This window comes from Ovis aries, chromosome X (assembly GCF_016772045.2).
Source record: "Ovis aries strain OAR_USU_Benz2616 breed Rambouillet chromosome X, ARS-UI_Ramb_v3.0, whole genome shotgun sequence".
Classification (NCBI taxonomy): domain Eukaryota; kingdom Metazoa; phylum Chordata; class Mammalia; order Artiodactyla; family Bovidae; genus Ovis; species Ovis aries.
Window position 1 is genome coordinate 101,801,882 of NC_056080.1, and position 17,755 is coordinate 101,819,636.

General features: G+C 41.8%; 1 protein-coding gene across 1 annotated transcript; it reads left to right on the plus strand.

Annotated features, from left to right (window-relative positions):
• The first annotated feature begins 480 nt into the window (after window positions 1-480).
• USP26 (ubiquitin specific peptidase 26) lies at window positions 481-3,310 on the plus strand. The gene is made up of 2 exons (XM_042242350.2): window positions 481-2,797; window positions 2,844-3,310. Exons 1-2 carry the CDS (start codon window positions 481-483, stop codon window positions 3,155-3,157), a joined length of 2,631 nt encoding a protein of 876 aa, XP_042098284.1. The 3' UTR covers window positions 3,158-3,310.
• Window positions 3,311-17,755: the final 14,445 nt, after the last annotated feature.

Genomic DNA, 17,755 nt, shown 5'->3' on the forward strand with positions numbered 1-17,755 from the left:
ATATACATACACTTGAGACACTGTTCATTATGCCCTTCAGCTATGTACTGAAAGTCTTCCAAGTGTTTAATGATTTCAGTTGAAGTATGGAAATTAATCAGGAAAGAATCTAGTAATGCAGTGGAAAAGAGATTTAGTGTGAGAGAGTATGGTTTGAATTCTATCCAAGCATTTCTCTGATAACTTAAATAATTTTTCTTGATTTTTTTTTTCCATAGAGGCTTTGCTTTGGGAATCAAGACTGCCCTCATGCAACCGTGGATAGCTCTTGAAGCATACTGGTTTTATCACTTGCGAGCTGGACTACCCAGAGCCTGAAGAGGCTCTAGGATAAAACTAACACTTGAAACAGGGTCATTCTATATAGAGAACTAAAGAACTATTTCTTTGGTGTTGTCTGCAGAGGTGAACTTACTAACATATTGGAACTTTAAGATTGTCAATAATTCAAGATAGGTGTGTTTTATTTGTAAAGAAACCATGGTTCCTGTAGCAGCACATGGTTTTGTCCAATTATGGAACAAGAAGAATGGGATGTCTAAGTCGAAGGAAGCAGTCGTCGAAGTATCGGGAAAAAAGAAGAAAACTAAATTGGTGATCTGTTTCTGTAATGGAGAAAGCAGAACTTTTGAACTACATAATAATATTAAAAACGTGGTCGTTAGATCCTATGGAGAAAAAGTGAATCACCTGCATTTAACTTTCCAAAATAATAGCTTCTTTTTTATGGAAAAAATATCCTCCAAAGATGTCAAAAAATTGAAGGCATTCCTGGATGGAGTCCATCAAAATCATCTTCCACCACCCATAAAACCTGATGTGGATAGCAGTGCCTTTGCCAGCACAACAGTACAGAAGACAGTTGATGAAACTTCATTTCAAAAAGTGGGTAAGAAGTCAGATAGTCAGTCTTTTGAGAAAGAAGAAAAAAACGGGACACCTTCATCTGCATCCGAATCACTAACATCTACCTATGAACAGTTAATAGAAGATGAATATGGGAAGAGGCAGAATATGGGAAGAGGAAGAAGCCCTCATTTCCAAAGAGGGAGTAGCTCTGCGAGAAAGAGGAAATCCAGGAGACACCTATTAAGAAATGTAAGCCACAATGAGAAGAAAGAATTGAGGATAAAAGGGTTAAAACAGAGTAAATTAGATTTAGAATTTTTATTTAAGATCAGTCCTTACCTACATGGCACTAATCTTTTCCCAAAACTGTCTGAGAATATATATTTCACATTTCTGTCAGAAGCAGAGTATGGTAAGGACGACCCATATTGGGACAGACTCAAGCTGACTCTTGACTACTACCCGGAGAAACTATGGCAAGGCTTCCCCAATTTGGGAAATACCTGTTACATGAATGCAGTTCTACAGTCTTTATTTTTGATTCCATCATTTGGTGATGATTTACTCAATCGGACTTACCCATGGTGTAAAATTCCCCCTGATGCACTTAGCATGTGCTTGGCACAGCTGTTTGTCTTGAAAGATATTTATAACATAAATATCAAGAAGAGGTTACTTGCGAATATTAAAAAAACCATTTCAGCAGTTGCAGAGATATTTGCTGACAACGCGCAGAATGATGCCCATGAGTTTCTAGGTCATTATTTAAGTCAGATGAAAGAAAACATGGAAAAATTAAACAAAGTTTGGAAGACTAAAATTGAATCTAAGGAAGAAAATTCACTTCAACCATTTTTTGTTGGCAGTGCAGCCAAGGAAGCACTCCTTTGTCCTGTCATCACTAATTTCGAGTTTGAGTTGCTGTGCTCTATTACTTGTAAAGCCTGTGGGCATGCTGTTCTTAAGACAGAAGTGAGTAATTACCTCCCCATCAATCTTCCCCAAGGACGGCAAGCACTTCCTTTTTCTATTCAATCTAGTCTTGATCTTTTCTTTGAAACAGAAAATCTTGAGTATACATGTGAGCAGTGTAAACACAAGAAATCTCATGTAAAGTATAAATTCAGTAGGCTACCTAGGGTCCTTATTGTTCATCTGAAGCGCTATAACTTTATTGAGTTTCGGTCCTTAAAGAAGGATGACCAAGAAGTCATTATTTCCAAAAATTTAAAGATATCTTCCCATTGCAATGAAAATACCAGACCACCATTTCCTTTAAACAAGAAAGCACATCTTATCAATCTCAAATTTTTAAAAATCTTTCGAAACCTAAATTCTGAAGCTATCAGTAAGTTGACACCATCAGCAAAGATGACCTCGGAATTCATGAAATCTTTGCCTTCATACATTGTACCAGATGATGAGCCTGAACCAGAAAAAGATCATGTTCATCATGAAGGTTTAAGAGAAGAAGAGAAACAAAAAGACCTCGGGAAATACTCTATACTAAAGATACTAGACTCCGCATTGGCAAACTCACAAGATGGATTAATCGTTGCAAGAGAGCTGTTAGCAGTGGCCTTAATGATGAATATGGAAGACTGCTCATTTTCTCTGAGAGAGATAACCATCAGCGACCCAGATGTATGTCAGAAAGTGTTTGAAAATCCAAAACTAAAGGAGGACGAGAGAATCAATATGTTTGCAGATTTTGAGGCTGTGGCTAAGATCACCAAAGATAAAGATGAAAACGCCAAAATTTCAGAAGACGTTTCCCCAGTGGCTGAACAGACCCAAAATAAAGAAAGGATGAAAACCTATGAACAAGCCCTTTGGCTGGCACTGCTTCAAAGCTTTCCAAAGCCAAAGACTCAAAAGAAAAAGTGCACAGAGAAACTCAAAAGACCAAAGGAATCAGGCGTCCAGGGAACCAAGGTGAATTCCCCAGGTGCATCGGGTCGCAATAAAAAGTCTAGAAAAAAAGAGCTGTTTAGGTACAGAGAAGACAGAAGCTGCATCCAACGAACCAAAAGGAGAAGCTGAGATGGAAGATCGTCAGGCCTACCGGCTCATTGGTGTTCTCAGCCATCTTGGGAAGAGCCTAAATTCAGGCCATTATATCAGTGATGCCTACGACTTTGTAAGGCAAGAGTGGTTCACTTACAATGATTTGCAGGTGACAAATATCGAAGAGGCTACAATGCAAAAAGCTAGACTTTCCTCCGGGTATGTTTTCTTTTACATGCATAATGAGATCTTTGAAGAGCTGTTGGAAGAGAGAGCTCCCCACCTTCAAGCACAGAGGTAGGGAAGATCTCTCAAGAGCAGGAAGAAAGACAGACTTAAATTGCACAAATCTGCTTGACTGCCTGTCTGGCTATCACTTTCTCCATGGAAGGAAAACTTTCAACTCTAGCCAAGCACAAAGGAGCAACTAGCATCCAGACCAAAGTTCAAGCAGAAACACTTACTTGAAAATAAATATTTGTTCTAACCCTGATCGAAACACCTTAACCCACAGTTCTGTGATAAACATTCATCTCCCCTAATAGAGTAGAACTGTGCTTTCCATATTCTACTAATGCAGTGAATTTTGAGTGTGGTCCTCAAACCAGTACTATAAGAAACATGGAAGGACTTCTGAGAAATGCAGTTTCTTGATTCCACCATGGACCCACTAATTCCGAAACTGAGGAGAGAGGCAGCAGTTTGATGGCGAGCTTCCAGAAAGTTGGAGAATCACTTCCATAGTGTGTAGAGTATCTTGGTGTATTTTCCTGTTGTATATTTGAATTGTTTATATTTTGTAAAGGAGTTTGATCATCACATTTTTCTTATATTCATTCATACCTTTTCTTTGTAAGTGTATTAACATCAAAAGACACAAAATTACTCTTCTGCTGATCAGATTCAGCAGTTTGATGGGAAAAAGCAGTTTCTGAAGTTCTGGCAAAACAAATGAAAAAACTAGTTGCTGAAGCCCTGGCAATAAAACAATAGTTGCTAGGGTCCTGGCAATAAATACTAAATGAAGCCTGTAGTTTATGCACCCTCTTGGGCGTACATAGATGAGACTGAACACCATATAAAGTCTACAGATTGTTTGCTTAACTTTTCCTTAATGCCAAAAGGGCTGTATACCATCAAGCTTAAACCCTGAGAATGGAGAAGTTGGTTTGCCCTCAAGAAATTCAACACGTTTTCCTGTTTGCTGGCAAAGTGTTCTTGGTTATCTAAGACCACCATGCCATTTTCTTCAGAGGGACACTTCCACTGCCTAAAAGGAATATAGATGACCAGAACTTTACCTGAAGGCTTGACCAGGCTTCACTCAACTTTATAAGACTAATTCCAGATTGCTGTTACTTACTTCCCTGGTGGCTCAGCTGGTAAAGCGTCTGTCTACAATGCGGGAGACCTGGGTTCGATCCCTGGGTTGGGAAGATTCTCTGGAGAAGGAAATGGCAACCCACTCCAGTACTCTTGCCTAGAAAATCCCATGGATGGAGGACTCTGGTGTCCATGGGGTTGCAAAGAATCGGACACGACTGAGCAACTTCACTTTATTTACTTAAACCTTACAGTATGGTGGCCTTATTCCTTCAATGAGTAAACCATACATGCTTTAAAGTGTACTTGTAGGATTTCAAAGTCTTGTTACTGATTTGATACAGTGTCAAAAAACCTGTGCCTGGATATGATCTGCTTCTGGGTAAAAGCCTCATGGATCCTGAGGTGGTCATATTCTGTTGAAGTGCCATATAATTCAGGGGTTTAGTAATTCTGATATTAAGCTTGTGCCATCTCTGTAACTTAGCTTTTTGCTGTCTTTGAGGCAGTGAATTTGTAATGCCTTGTACCTTTGCTATTAACAAATGATTTGTACTAAGAGACTTTCTTACATCATATAAAAGGATTGAACGTTTTAGTCCCACCTTTTCCAGCATGGGTGAGTCCCTGTTGTGGATGGGATATGGTTCGAGAGTGCCATGTAATTCAGGGGTTTAGTAATTCTGATATTAAGCTTGTGCCATCTCTGTAACTTAGCTTTTTGCTGTCTTTGAGGCAGTGAATTTGTAATGCCTTGTACCTTTGCTATTAACAAATGATTTGTACTAAGAGACTTTCTTAACATCATATAAAAGGATTGAATGTTTCAGTCCCACCTTTTCCAGCATGGGTGAGTTCCCCTTGTGGATGGGATATGGTTCTAGTATGGCTATATTAATCCAAGAGCATGTTGATGCTGTTCATTCTGGAGGTCCTTAAAAGAAGTGAATGAGAATTCAGTGGTGTGAGAAAGTTTAAAACTGTCCTCTGAGAGAAAAACCAGATTCTAAAGTTTGGGAAAATAAGTTTGTTCAGAACACAATGTATCTAAAAAGAGGTCTGAATGGAAGCTAAAGATTGTTGAGTTTGGGGGTGGGGAGGATGTTTCCTAGGTTGAATTAATTATCTCTGTGGACGGTGTTGAAGACACAATAACGAGATTTGTTCAACTTGTGTAGCACCTCAGCAGCTGGAGTTTGGAATTAGATTTAGAGGAAGAGAGTGACACTGTTTTCCCAATTTCAGATTTTTTGCTTCTAATAGAATAGTTAAATCTGAACCTATTTTCGTTGGCATCAAAGCAAGAGTTTTGGAGAGTGAGGGAAAGTCATTTCTTTTTGAAAGGAGAATGAAGATGCTAGTGTTTTGTTTTGTTTTGTTTTGTTTTTTTAAAAAAAAGCTTAATCTGCTACATTTACTTTCCATTTCTTCATTGTCTTCCCTTTTATTATTATTATTTTTTCCTTTTGAATGACTTTTTAAAATTTAAATTAATTTTTTTTATTTAGAGGATAATTGCTTTACAATTTTTTTTTTTTTACCTTACATTACTGTATTGGTTTTGCCATACATTGACATAAATGACTTTTAAGTTTATTTACTTTACAAGGTTGTATTGGTTTTGCCGTGCTGGAGGCTTTAAGAGTTAGCTTTTTTTGGTGTGGAGTATAGAGTATTGCACATTCTGCATATGCTGCTCTTCAGCTTGTTGCACTTCCAAATGCAGGGCAAATGAAAAGGTGAAGAAGGTTCTGATATTCACGAGAGGAAGGCTCTGTCCTCTGGGACAGATAGTTTGGGTGGAATTCATCACTGTTCTGTGAGAAAAAATTCTGGGTGCACAATGAGTGGCTGTATAATGTCTACCTATTACATTGTTATTTCAAATAAAAATTAAAGATTCTTCAGTGACTCAGTGACTACTTATTACGGATTTTAATTGGTTCTATATTTTACAGATCAGGTTTCTGGGTAATCTGTGGATATACAAACATTCTTTGACACTCTGCATTAGTTTTCTACTGCTTCTTTAAAAAATTAACCACAAGGCTTCCCTGGTAGTGCAGTGGTAAGGACTCTGCCTGCCAATGCAAGGGACTTGAGTTTGATCCCTGGTCCGGGAAGATCCCACGTGCTCTGGAGCAACTAAGCCTGTGTGCCACAACTATTGAGCCTGCGTTCTAGAACCCGTGTTCTACAACAAGAGAAGAGTACCTCCTGCTCCCCACAACTAGAGAAAAGTGTAGCAACGAAGACCCAGCACAGCTAAAAATAAATTTAAAAAATTTTTAAATTACTACAAAATGAAATGGCTTAAAGCAACACAAATTTATTATCTTAAGAGTTCTGGCAGTCAGTAGTCCAAGAGAGGCATCACTGGGCTAAAATCAAGATGTTGGCAGGTCTACAGTCCTTCCAGATCCTCTAAGGGGACCACAGTCTCTTCTTTCTCGGCTCCTGGAGGCTGCCCACGTTTCTTGGCTCATGGCTTCATTCCTCCACCTTCACAGCCCACAATGCTGCACTGAGTCCTCACACTGCCATCTCTGGTTCGCGTGCATTCCTTTGCCACTTTTAAGAACCATGGTGAGACTAAGCCAAGATAATTCAAGATAATCTCCCTATCTGAAGGTCAGCTGATTAGCACACTTAATTCCCATTTGTCTCCTAACAGTATTGTCACGGGTTCTAAGCATTAGGATGTGGACATCTTTGGGGGACCCTTACTCTTGCCACCACACAATAGGAGAAGATAATGGAAAACACAGCAACAAAGAGTAGAGTGATTCAGGACACAGCCCCCTGGGAGATCGTTTTAGTAACACTACCAGGTGAAGAACCCAAAGTATCTGATGTTTTAACCAGGGATGAAGTAAAATCAGTAATTAAGCAAAAATCTTGAGACCAGTTACAGAAACAAGGTCTATAGTAGCTTTGCGTATTTTCTCTATGTCTATTATATGAGTGTGTGTGTTTGTATATACTCAACCATTGTCTTTTTCTCTGTCCTGCTTCCTATTTTTAATTTTATATACAAGTTATTGGAAGTTAATTTTACAACTTAGTTTTTAAAGGTAACAACAGAATATTCCTGACTGAATTGGATGGATAATTAACAGATCCCAAGATGGATGCAGTGACTTGGGACTGAGTCATCTAATTTGCGGGGAATGGTGAACACATAAAAGGATTGATGTATCTATTAGGTAGAAACATGGGATCGTTGTGCTGCTGTAAAAAGTTCAAATGTACGGAGGGGTACATAGGGAAGCTGAGTAACCGAAGACATGGGCGGTGCCGGTTAACAACGCACTGCCTCGGCCCCATTCGCCCTTCAGTACATGATCTGTGACAGTGGGCAGAATTCCTTTAGGCATCTCTCCTTTACAGTAAACACAGGTTGAGCTTTCTCAGTAGAGGGTGCATGAGGTACACAGCAACTGAAAGGGGTTCTCTTGCCATTTCCAGTGGTCGATGGGGGTTGGCACTGTGAGCTGTGATGTGAGAGAATCTAGGAGGTTCACAAACCCAGCCATGGAACCAGAGACTACCCAGTTCTGGCCTGGCCCACCCTAGAGATGACTAGCTGCTGTCCCCACCTGGACACCATGTGCCCTGACTCCCTTTGATCACGTGCTTTTCCCAGGTTTGGATTCCACAGGCCTGATGCCCAGCCCCCTGACACAAAGCCACACACTGCGGGCCTCCTGCTTCTCCAGCAGCCTCTGTCCCTCTGCAGGGCTGAGTTGCTGGCTATTAGCATTAACCCTCCTTCTGAGTGACTAACACTTTCACTTTATTTTTTTAAACGTATTATTTTAATTGGAGGCTAATTACTTTACAATATTGTATTGGTTTCGCCATACATCAACATGAATCCGCCACAGGTGTACACGTGTTCCCCATCCTGAACCCCCCTCCCTCCCCGTACCATCCCTCTGGGTCATCCCAGTTGCACTTTAGTTTCACATGTACTGCAAAGTGATGCACTTATATATCTTCATCCTTTTTAGATTCTTTTCTCATATGGGTTATCACAGAATATTGAGTATAGTACTCTGTGCTATACAGCAGGTTCCTGTTGGTTTATCTATCTTCTAGGTAGTAGTGTGTGTGTATTCATCCCAAGTTCTTGATTTATCCCTCCCCTCCCCCTACCACATTTCCCCTTTGGTACCTGTAATTGTTAAATTTCTTTTGCAGCATAAAACTTACTGCATAAAATGAGCAGGTTTCCAAGAATGGAATCTGACAGCTACTCCTATTTCCCTGTTCTAATTATACGTCTAGAGGTCACCAACCCCTGAAGCTTCTGGAAGGCATCTCTGTCATGGTAGCACTTATAACACTCACCACCAAGATTCTCAGTAGAAGGCATACTTCCTTGCTTCTTGCAATTTTCCTTGCACACCACGAAATTTCCTGTCATAAGAATGCAAGATAGATGGATAGATGGGTTGATAGATAAATAGATGGATAGATGGATGAAATGGCCACTGATTTTGTGTTAGATTTCAGGAACAGTGGAATGTCATAAAGGAAGACTATAGACCAGAGTTCAGTAGACCATAGTCTGTGGGCTGAACATGGCTTGCTATCTATTTTTGTAAATAAAACATTATTGGGATACAAGTCCTGATGATTCATTTACATATTTCTAACTAGAGCAGCCCAGTGCAGTAGTTGTGAAATGGACTGTAAAGCCTAAAATATTTACTATCTTGCCCTTTAAAAAATGCCCTTCCTTTAGGCTTCCACTCTGATGCTGCTTGAAATCCCCCATTAAGAAGGCATCATTTGGGGATGTTCCTATTGCTATTGGAACAAGGCAAGATGCAATACTCCACTGTTCATGGGGCCAGATACCTTTCTCTCCCAAATTTTAGCCTAGGGCAGAAATGAACACAGAGATAGCAGGGGGAGAGAGGAAGCTGGGGTATGGAGAGGTGCTGCAGGACAGAGGATGTGAATGTGAACACAATTTATCCACAGGGGATACAGATAGAGAATATGGACCATGGCATGACAGACTTGTATGGATCCCATTCCTTGCAATATCTGTCAAGGACAAGCCCAAACATAGAAGAATGGCATGGAGAGCACTACACGGAGACTTTGAACAAATATCAAAAGGATACAGAAAAGGTTCCAACTGAAGTGAATTCAGTCTACCTTAATGAGGATTAACTGAGTATTTCTTCTATACTAGCCAACAAAAGGTAGATAACCTACCTCAGAAGAGAGGACTTGATTTATTTCTGTCAGTGAGGCTACCAACCTTGAAATAGTAGCATCAGCCTTCTCCCTCAACCACTACATATTCAACTAATCCTCTGTCTCTTCCTCTTCATTCATTTCCAGTGATGTCAACCTAGACCAGACTGTAATCAACCAACTCAGTCAACTCATAGTCCTTTGAGTCTGGGATGTATATATGAACATGTAACTGATAAAACCCACAGCACAAAAAAGAACAGCTAGACTTTCAGAGGGAAAGAATTTCAGAGAAGCTGGATTCCTATTGTCTGGGCTGATTAGAGAAAATTTAAAGACATACATGGCAGTTGAGCTGAGCCTTCAATGTTGCACAGAATTCAATTATGTGGACAAAGGGGCATCTCAAGTGAAGAAATGGGCGTAGCAATGGCATAACATATGGATCGTCTCATTCTTATATGGCAACACACAGTGGCCCTAAAAAAGAATCTAAAACTCTGCTCCCTAAGGATGAGGTGGGTCATGAAGAACAGCGACCAAACCCTTACCCAAGCTATGTGATCACTAAACAGCTGGATAAGCTGATTAATGGTCCCTTGTATCCATAGAGACTGTTCCTTATGCTAAAGATAACACAATAATGGGGAGGAGGGAAGTAAGTGACTCCCATACACACACCTTGCAAAATGGCACTTGACTGAAACAAAACATAAAGAAATGAAGGTGACATCCATGGCTATATTGAGACTGTATCAAAAGATTTTACAGGGACTTCCCTGGTGGTCCAGTGGTTAATACTCCATTCGTTATAACATGCCACACATCATACAATGGTCCCACGAAATATATACACTTCCAGTTTTAAGAACAATGAGTTCTGGGATCTAACATACAGCAGGGTGATTATAGCTAATAATGCCAATAGAATTGTGGTAGCATAATACTGTATCGACTTGAAAGGTGCTGAGAGCAGATCTTAAATGTTCTCACCTTAAAAAGTAAATGGTAGGGGCTTCCTCAGTGGTTTAGTGGTTAAGAATCCACCTTGCAATACAGGAGACACTGGTTAGATCCCTGGCCTGGGAAGATCCCACATGCCTTGGAGTAACAAAGCTCGGGAGCCGAAACTGCCGAGCCCGTTCACTGCAAGTACTGAAGCCCATGTGCCTAGAGCCTATACTCTGCAACAAGAGAAGCTGCAATGAGAAGCAACTGCAGTGGAAAGCCTGTGCACTGCAATGAAGAGTAGCCCCTGTTCACTGAAACTAGAGAAAGCCCGCATGTGCCAACAAAGACCAGCACAGCCAAATAAATAAATCTTTAAAAAAAAGAATTGGTAATTATGTGACAGGATAGAGGAGTTGGCTAAAGCTGTGGTGTCATCATTTTGCAATATATAGGTGTACCAGATCAAAATGTTGTAAACTTTATAAACTTATTCAATGTTTATATATATATGTCAATTATATTTCAATAAAGCTAGAAAAAAGAGAAAGAAACCCCTCAACCCTTTTGTGTTCCAGGAAATGGCTTATTGTAAAGAATGTCTATTCCCATAGGATGTAGGTAAGACCAGAGAAGGCAATGGCAGCCCACTCCAGTGTTCTTGCCTGGAGAATCCCAGGGACGGGGGAGCCTGGTGGGCTGCCGTCTATGGGGTCGCACAGAGTTGGACACGACTGAAGTGACTTAGTAGTAGTAGTAGTAGTAGTAGTAGTAGGTAAGACCTGGGCTGGCCCCTTTCTTTACATGACAAGGCCAGACACTACTACTACTACTACTAAGTTGCTTCAGTCGTGTCCAACTCTGTACGACCCCATAGATGGCAGCCCACCAGGCTCCCCCGTCCCTGGGATTCTCCAGGCAAGAACACTGGAGTGGGCTGCCATTGCCTTCTCCAATGCATGAAAGTGAAAATTGAAAGTAAAGTCGCTCACTCATGTCTGACTCTTAGCGACCCCATGGACTGCAGCCTACCAGGCTCCTCTGTCCGTGGGATTTTCCAGGCAAGAGTACTGGAGTGGGGTGCCATTGCCTTCTCTGAGGCCAGACACAGACCCTCCCAATTCCCGTTCTCTGTCTCATCAATTGAACTGAACTATTTGTTTCCATGGGCTTAGTGGAAAAGAACCCACCTGCAAATACAGATGTAACAGTTGTGGGTTTGATCCTTGGGTCAGGAAGATGCCCTAGAGGAGGCCATGGCAACCCACTCCAGTATTCATACCTGGAGAATCCCATGGACAGAGAAGCCTGGCAGGCTACAGTCCATAGGGTCACACAGAGTCGGACACCACTGAATCAACAGCACACATGCACACGCATGGGCGTGCACACACACACACACACACACACACATCTGCACATTTATTTCCATTAGCCAATCTGGACATAATATTGGCTAGTTGGGCCTGACCAGACATTAGTCAAGCTTCTCTCCTCCACACAGATCCCTGAACTTTGACTTGCTTTCAGCCTCAGAATGAGGAATGGCCCCTCCTTAACAACCCCTCCTGAGAATTAGCTGACCAACAAGAAAGATATTCCTTGATTAACTGCCTGATTATGCCACAGGTTCATCCCACTCCCCCACATCGGTTCTTTCCAGCCAGAGTTCCTTGTTCCTATAAAAAAAAAAAAATACACTTTCCGCCTGCCCTTTGAGGTACTTGCGTATCTCCTGTTCCTATGGCAGTAGCCTCCTCCTTACCTCCATCTCTTCTGACCTCAGTCAGGTGTTTTTTTATTTGACACAGTTGTCCATTCCTCCATGATGTAGCAGGAAACTGATTTCTCCTTGGTAATGAAGATCAGCCACCCCAGTTAGTAGACGAACCCCTCTTTACACCAGTTTGTTCAGTGACACAAGATCAAAATGGTCAGTTGGCACTTCCCACCTCCAGTTCCCTGAAGCCATTTGTGTGGCCCCAGGAGGAAGCATCCTTTCCTTGAGAACTAATATCTCCAAGACAGTAGAGCTCAAAATTCCTACCATGGAAAACAAAAATGCGGCAAGTGTGGTATTGGGCATAATAATAAAAGGAGACGTTCCCACTGCCTCTCCCACTCCTTAATTCCTGGACTTATGTGTTCTGCGTATGGCGGACACATGACGATCTGTGATTTCAAACATAAACTGCATCCTGGGAGGCTGAATCCCATCCTAGCAAGGTGTTTTCTCCCAGTTGACACTGTGAGTCTTCAGTAAACCATTTCACCTCTCAATCATGCCAGGTGCTTGTGGGGCAATGGAGGGTATCATAAGACCAGTTATTTCCATGGATACAAGGTCATGGCTGCCCTTCCTTGCTGGGAGACGAGTTCCCTGATGAGATGCAAGGTTGGATTGCCATATGTCAGATAAGGCCTTCTGTGAATCCAGGGATGGTGGTGCTGGCAGGGATGACAAACCCATTTCCAGAATATATGTCTACTTCAGTGTGGACAAATATTTATTCTCTCTATGGGAAAAGAAGGGTTTTGCAGGTGGCTCTGTGGTAAATACCTGCCAATGCAGGAGACACTCATTCAATCCCTGGGTTGGGAAAAATCCCCTGGAGGAGGAAATGGCAACCCACTCCAGTATTCTTGCCTGGAGAATCCCATGGACAGAGGAGCCTGGCGGGCTACAGTCCATGGGATCACAAAAGAGTCAGACACGACTTAGCAATTAAAAGAACAGTGGGAGAAGAGGTCCAGGGTAATCCATATGCCCACGGGCAGGTGGCTTGTCCTGCCAAGGAGTGGCGCCATAGCCGGGGCTCAGCATGGATCTTTGCCCTCAGCAGGTTACACACTCAGCAGTAGCTGTAGCTGGGTCAGCCCTGAGGGCAAGTCTGTGTTGTCCTGCCCACGCAGCCTCCATCACTGCCACCACGGCATCTTTCTGTCCACCTGCTATCTTCACATCCCGTGCCCATTCGGAGTCACCGATCCACATGCCAATCCCCTAGACATCCTCTCGTCTACACCGCTGACCGCTGACCCACGGTACACCACACTCCTGACAGCTGCCGTAAGCAGCGGCGAACTAATTCCTTTTCTCTTGCAATGTCCCTCCGACGCCCTCTACTGGCAAAGCCCAGCATCGTGCTCATTGTAAACTAGGGGTGTTAAGTGAATTCTGTCCACTATTGCCTAGCGGTGTGGACCTGGGAATTTGGAGCTAAGATACAATACATTGATAACTGGCATAGATTCTTCACTTCAGGGCCATCAGGCCTCTGATTGATTTGGATTAGAATCCTGTGTGACTGTTGAGGTAGTAAATTTCTGAGCCTCAGTTTTCTGACCCTTGAAACATAGCTCAATGTTCAGGGCTTAATACTTTATGTTTTCAGCAACATATTACCCAGATACTTGAAAGTAATTATGTCCCTTTGGAATCTTGCCTAAAATCCTTGACCTTCCTTTTTGTACCCCACAGAACCTTTGCTTCACTTAAAAAAAATTTAAAACAAGTTATACATTCATTCTACAGTCCTGGATACCCCCAGAAAGGCAATTTGGGTAACTCATCTGCAAACTTGTGGCTTTACTGAAGGAAGGAAGACTTTGCGAGCTTTTATACCAACACACCAGTCCACTTTGCTTCCAGTTGTTCTGCTGCAGAGAACGTTGATTGATTTGCATTATGAAAGACTAGGTGATAATGGAAGTCCCAGAAGCTGGCCTGATGCAGCAATTATTTTCTATACCTGCTACAGGGTCTCGGGCATTGGGGGACTCAGCAGTGTCCTCTAGTACAGAGTGTGCATTCTTGTGCATGATGACTGTCCTTTTATCAGGGTCTACCTAGAGGGCCGAGGGTGGCAACGACCTGTCCATAGGATTGTCCCCAATTCGCACAAGCCTCTGTCTGATTTTGAGGGAGATAGTTTTCCACTTTGCTACCAATGAACAAGCAAACCCTCAGCCTCTCTGGATGCAACAGCTTGGTTCCTGGGTACTGTTACATTAGACCATTTTGCCTTGGATAAATTCCTTCTATCTTTCATAGCCCACCTTTATGTCAGCTTTCACCACGTTCAGTCTCTGAATCCTCTGCATTTATTACTATTAGCAACCTCCATTCAGTATTCCCCCAAGACTGCCTCTCCCCATCGCTCTACATTCTACTCAACTCTTACTCTTGCTTCTCTCTCCATCTCATAACCTGTCTTTAGAGCCAGTTAAAACTTTCCTTTTCTCAGTAGGCTGGTCTCTCCAACACTTGATAGTAATTGTACTGTCAAGGTGAATCTTTATTTACTGAAACTATACTCCCCTCTCACTGGTGGCATTTGGGGTCTTGTGATGAAGAGACAAGAACTGGATTCTGAAATCATTCCTGAATCTGGTAGGTATAAGGCATATTTCATTCACTTAGGCATATTTGGATTTTGTTCTAATGGCTGTAATTTTTTTTTTCCCATCTGCGATCACATTCACAATTCTGAGGGAGAAGTTGGAGTTCAGCAAAGAGAAGTACAAGTAGTAAATGAAATCTTTGCTGAGTAGAAACTATCCTTTAGCAATAATTATATCCATTATTGAAATGATTATCTTCTCTATAGGATTTTCAGTTTCCTCTTCTAGAAGCTTCTGATTTTCTTTTTACCCTTTTCATTTTATGAGCAATTATCTATAAGTGCAACTGAAGTGCCAATGGTCTGAACTGTTACTAAAAGTGAAAACTAAGCAGTCTGAGGAATAAATGTTAAAATTGATAATACCTTTTATATGCAGTCTCTGTGGGTTTTGTTCTTGTGTTAGAGGCACAATTTCCATAAAGAAGGAATACAAGCTACTGTGTTTGTATTCATTATAAACCACCATACTAAGCATTCTCTTCGTAAGTTGGAATCCAATGGTCACTAAAAGAAACCTTCCCTGTGTCTGCAACTCTGCCCCACACTGGCTGGGGTTGTAGTCAGAAGTGTCATCACAAATGTTTACTTCCATAAGAGGTAAACTGTGAAGCTGCCTTACCTTGAATACATTATTTAATGACTGTGCCTGTTGGAGAAGTTTGAACTGTGGTGTTGGAGAAGACTCTTGAGAGTCCCTTGGACTACAAGGAGATCCAACCAGTCCATCCTAAAGGAAATCAGTCCTGAATTTTCATTGGAAGGACTGATGCTGAAGCTGAAGCGCCAATACTTTGGCCACCTGATGTGAAGAGCTGACTCATTTGAAAAGACCCTGATGCTGGGAAAGATTGAAGGAGGAGAAGGGGAAGACCAAGAGTGAGTTGGTTGGATGGCATCACCGACTTGATGGACATGAGTTTGAGTAAGCTCCAGGAGTTGGTGATGGACAGGGAAGCCTGGCGTGCTGCAGTCCAGGGGGTTGCAAAGAGTCAGACACAACTGAGCGACTGAGCTGAACTGTGCCTCAGTTTCCTAATCTGTAAAAAGCACAAAAATTAATTTCTTTGTCTATGAATGACTGTGGGGATGAAAAGAAATATCTTGTGTGAAAATACCATGTATAGGCTTAAGGGTTAAATAAGTAGTAAACACAGAGGTACCTGCACTTTAGGTTTGCCTAATGGTTACAGAACCAAATCTGAGTCAGGTGAAATAACCAAATAGCGCAGAACCTTTCCTTCCCAAGTTGTCGATATCTTAGAATTCTAAAGCAGTGGTCCCCAACCTTTTTGGCACCAGGGACCAGTTTCACGGAAGATAATTTTTCCACAGACTAGGGGAGGGGGATGGTTTCAGGATGATTTGAGTTCATTATATTTATCATGCCACCACTGATCTGACAGGAGGCGGAGCTCAGGTGATAATGGCAGTGATGGGGAACAGCTGTAAATACAGATGAAATGTCCCTCACTCACCCACTGCTCACCTCTCCTGCTGTATGGCCTGGTACCAGTACACGGCCTGGGGGTTGGAGATCTCTGTTCTAAAGCTCTTGCCTCTCAAGGAAATTTAGGCATTAAAGTAATGTTTTCCAGCTTGGTAAGTATTTACTAATTCTAAAATAATCCATGCTCTTTCCATTTTCCTCCTCCTTCCCATCCATCTTCCCTGTGTTATCTCTTGCACCTCAATACCATTTCTCTATGGAGTTAGAGGCAGTTTCTAAGCAATTTGTTTGAGTCTGGCTTCCTGGGAATTCTAGATAGGTCCTAAATAGTGGTGTGTTGGAGCCAGTTTGTATTGCTGCCAAATGTGTATGCACATTCCTTCCCAGCTTCACCACTGATGATATCTATTGGTACCTTGAACTTGGCCATGGTGGGTGTTTTCACACCATAAAAACTGGCAAACTTTACAAATTAGGTCTTTTCTTTTTGCCGTTCAGAAAGTTGGTTGTTAAACATTTAGCAGCACACATACCTCTTTTGGGTTCTCATTTGCTTAGGGAGACATTGGTTCTCTTCCTGAAGCAGGTAAGAGTGTATTTGGCTGCATGAAACCAAAACCCCAACTGAACAGTAGTGTAACATACTTGTTTCTAGCAGGCATTGTTGAGGGTTGTCCAGCTTCGCCTTCCTTAACACGTTGGCCTGGTGGCTCCTTCTTTCCATCCAGTTATTGCAGCCTCCAGACAATATGTTTTGCATATGGCTACCAGTAACTTCAAGTCCAGGCAAGTGTGTGTGTGTAGCTTTTCAACCTCTACAGTACAGAAAAACAAGAGAAAGGGTACATGTATATGTATGACTGAATCCCTTTGCTGTACACCCAAAACTCTCACAACATTGTTTGTTAATCAGCTATACCCCAATACAAAATAAATTTTTTTAAAAAAAGATGAATGGGATTGGATTTTCAGGGTAGAAATCAGCACCAAATCCACTCATGTTTATTGGTCCCCTGATATTAACAAGATTCAGAGTCAGTACAAAGAATAAGTTAAAGCATGCAATGGGCAGATGCTTTTACTTTGTTTCTTATAGAAATAGCTGTGGTCCCAAATTGATTTCATGGAACATACCTTGCTTTCCTATCATACCATCCTCGGTTGTATGGCATTACTTACACGTGATGACTTTGTTTCACATTTGTGACTGGAGTTAAGAATCTTTATAGAAGTCATCACAGAGCCACTGAGTGCTTTTATTCATAATCTTTTGTGGGATCCTTGGTCTGAAGTCTCCTGTCAGGAATCAAATATCCTTAGATGCTGGCATCTGCAGTCCTGGCCAGATGCTGATGAGTTTGGTAAGCCACATCTCCAGAGCCTCTGACCCCTATTTTCTGAGTCCACTTCCAATGCAGGGTTGATTTGGTTTCCCCTCTCCAGAGGAAAGTTATTATGAGAAAATACTTACTGTTAATGATGACCAGTGTTTGAGCTTGCTCTCCAAGGTAGATGGTGATTTATAAACTTATTATGGAAATGTTCAAACACTGAGCATTTG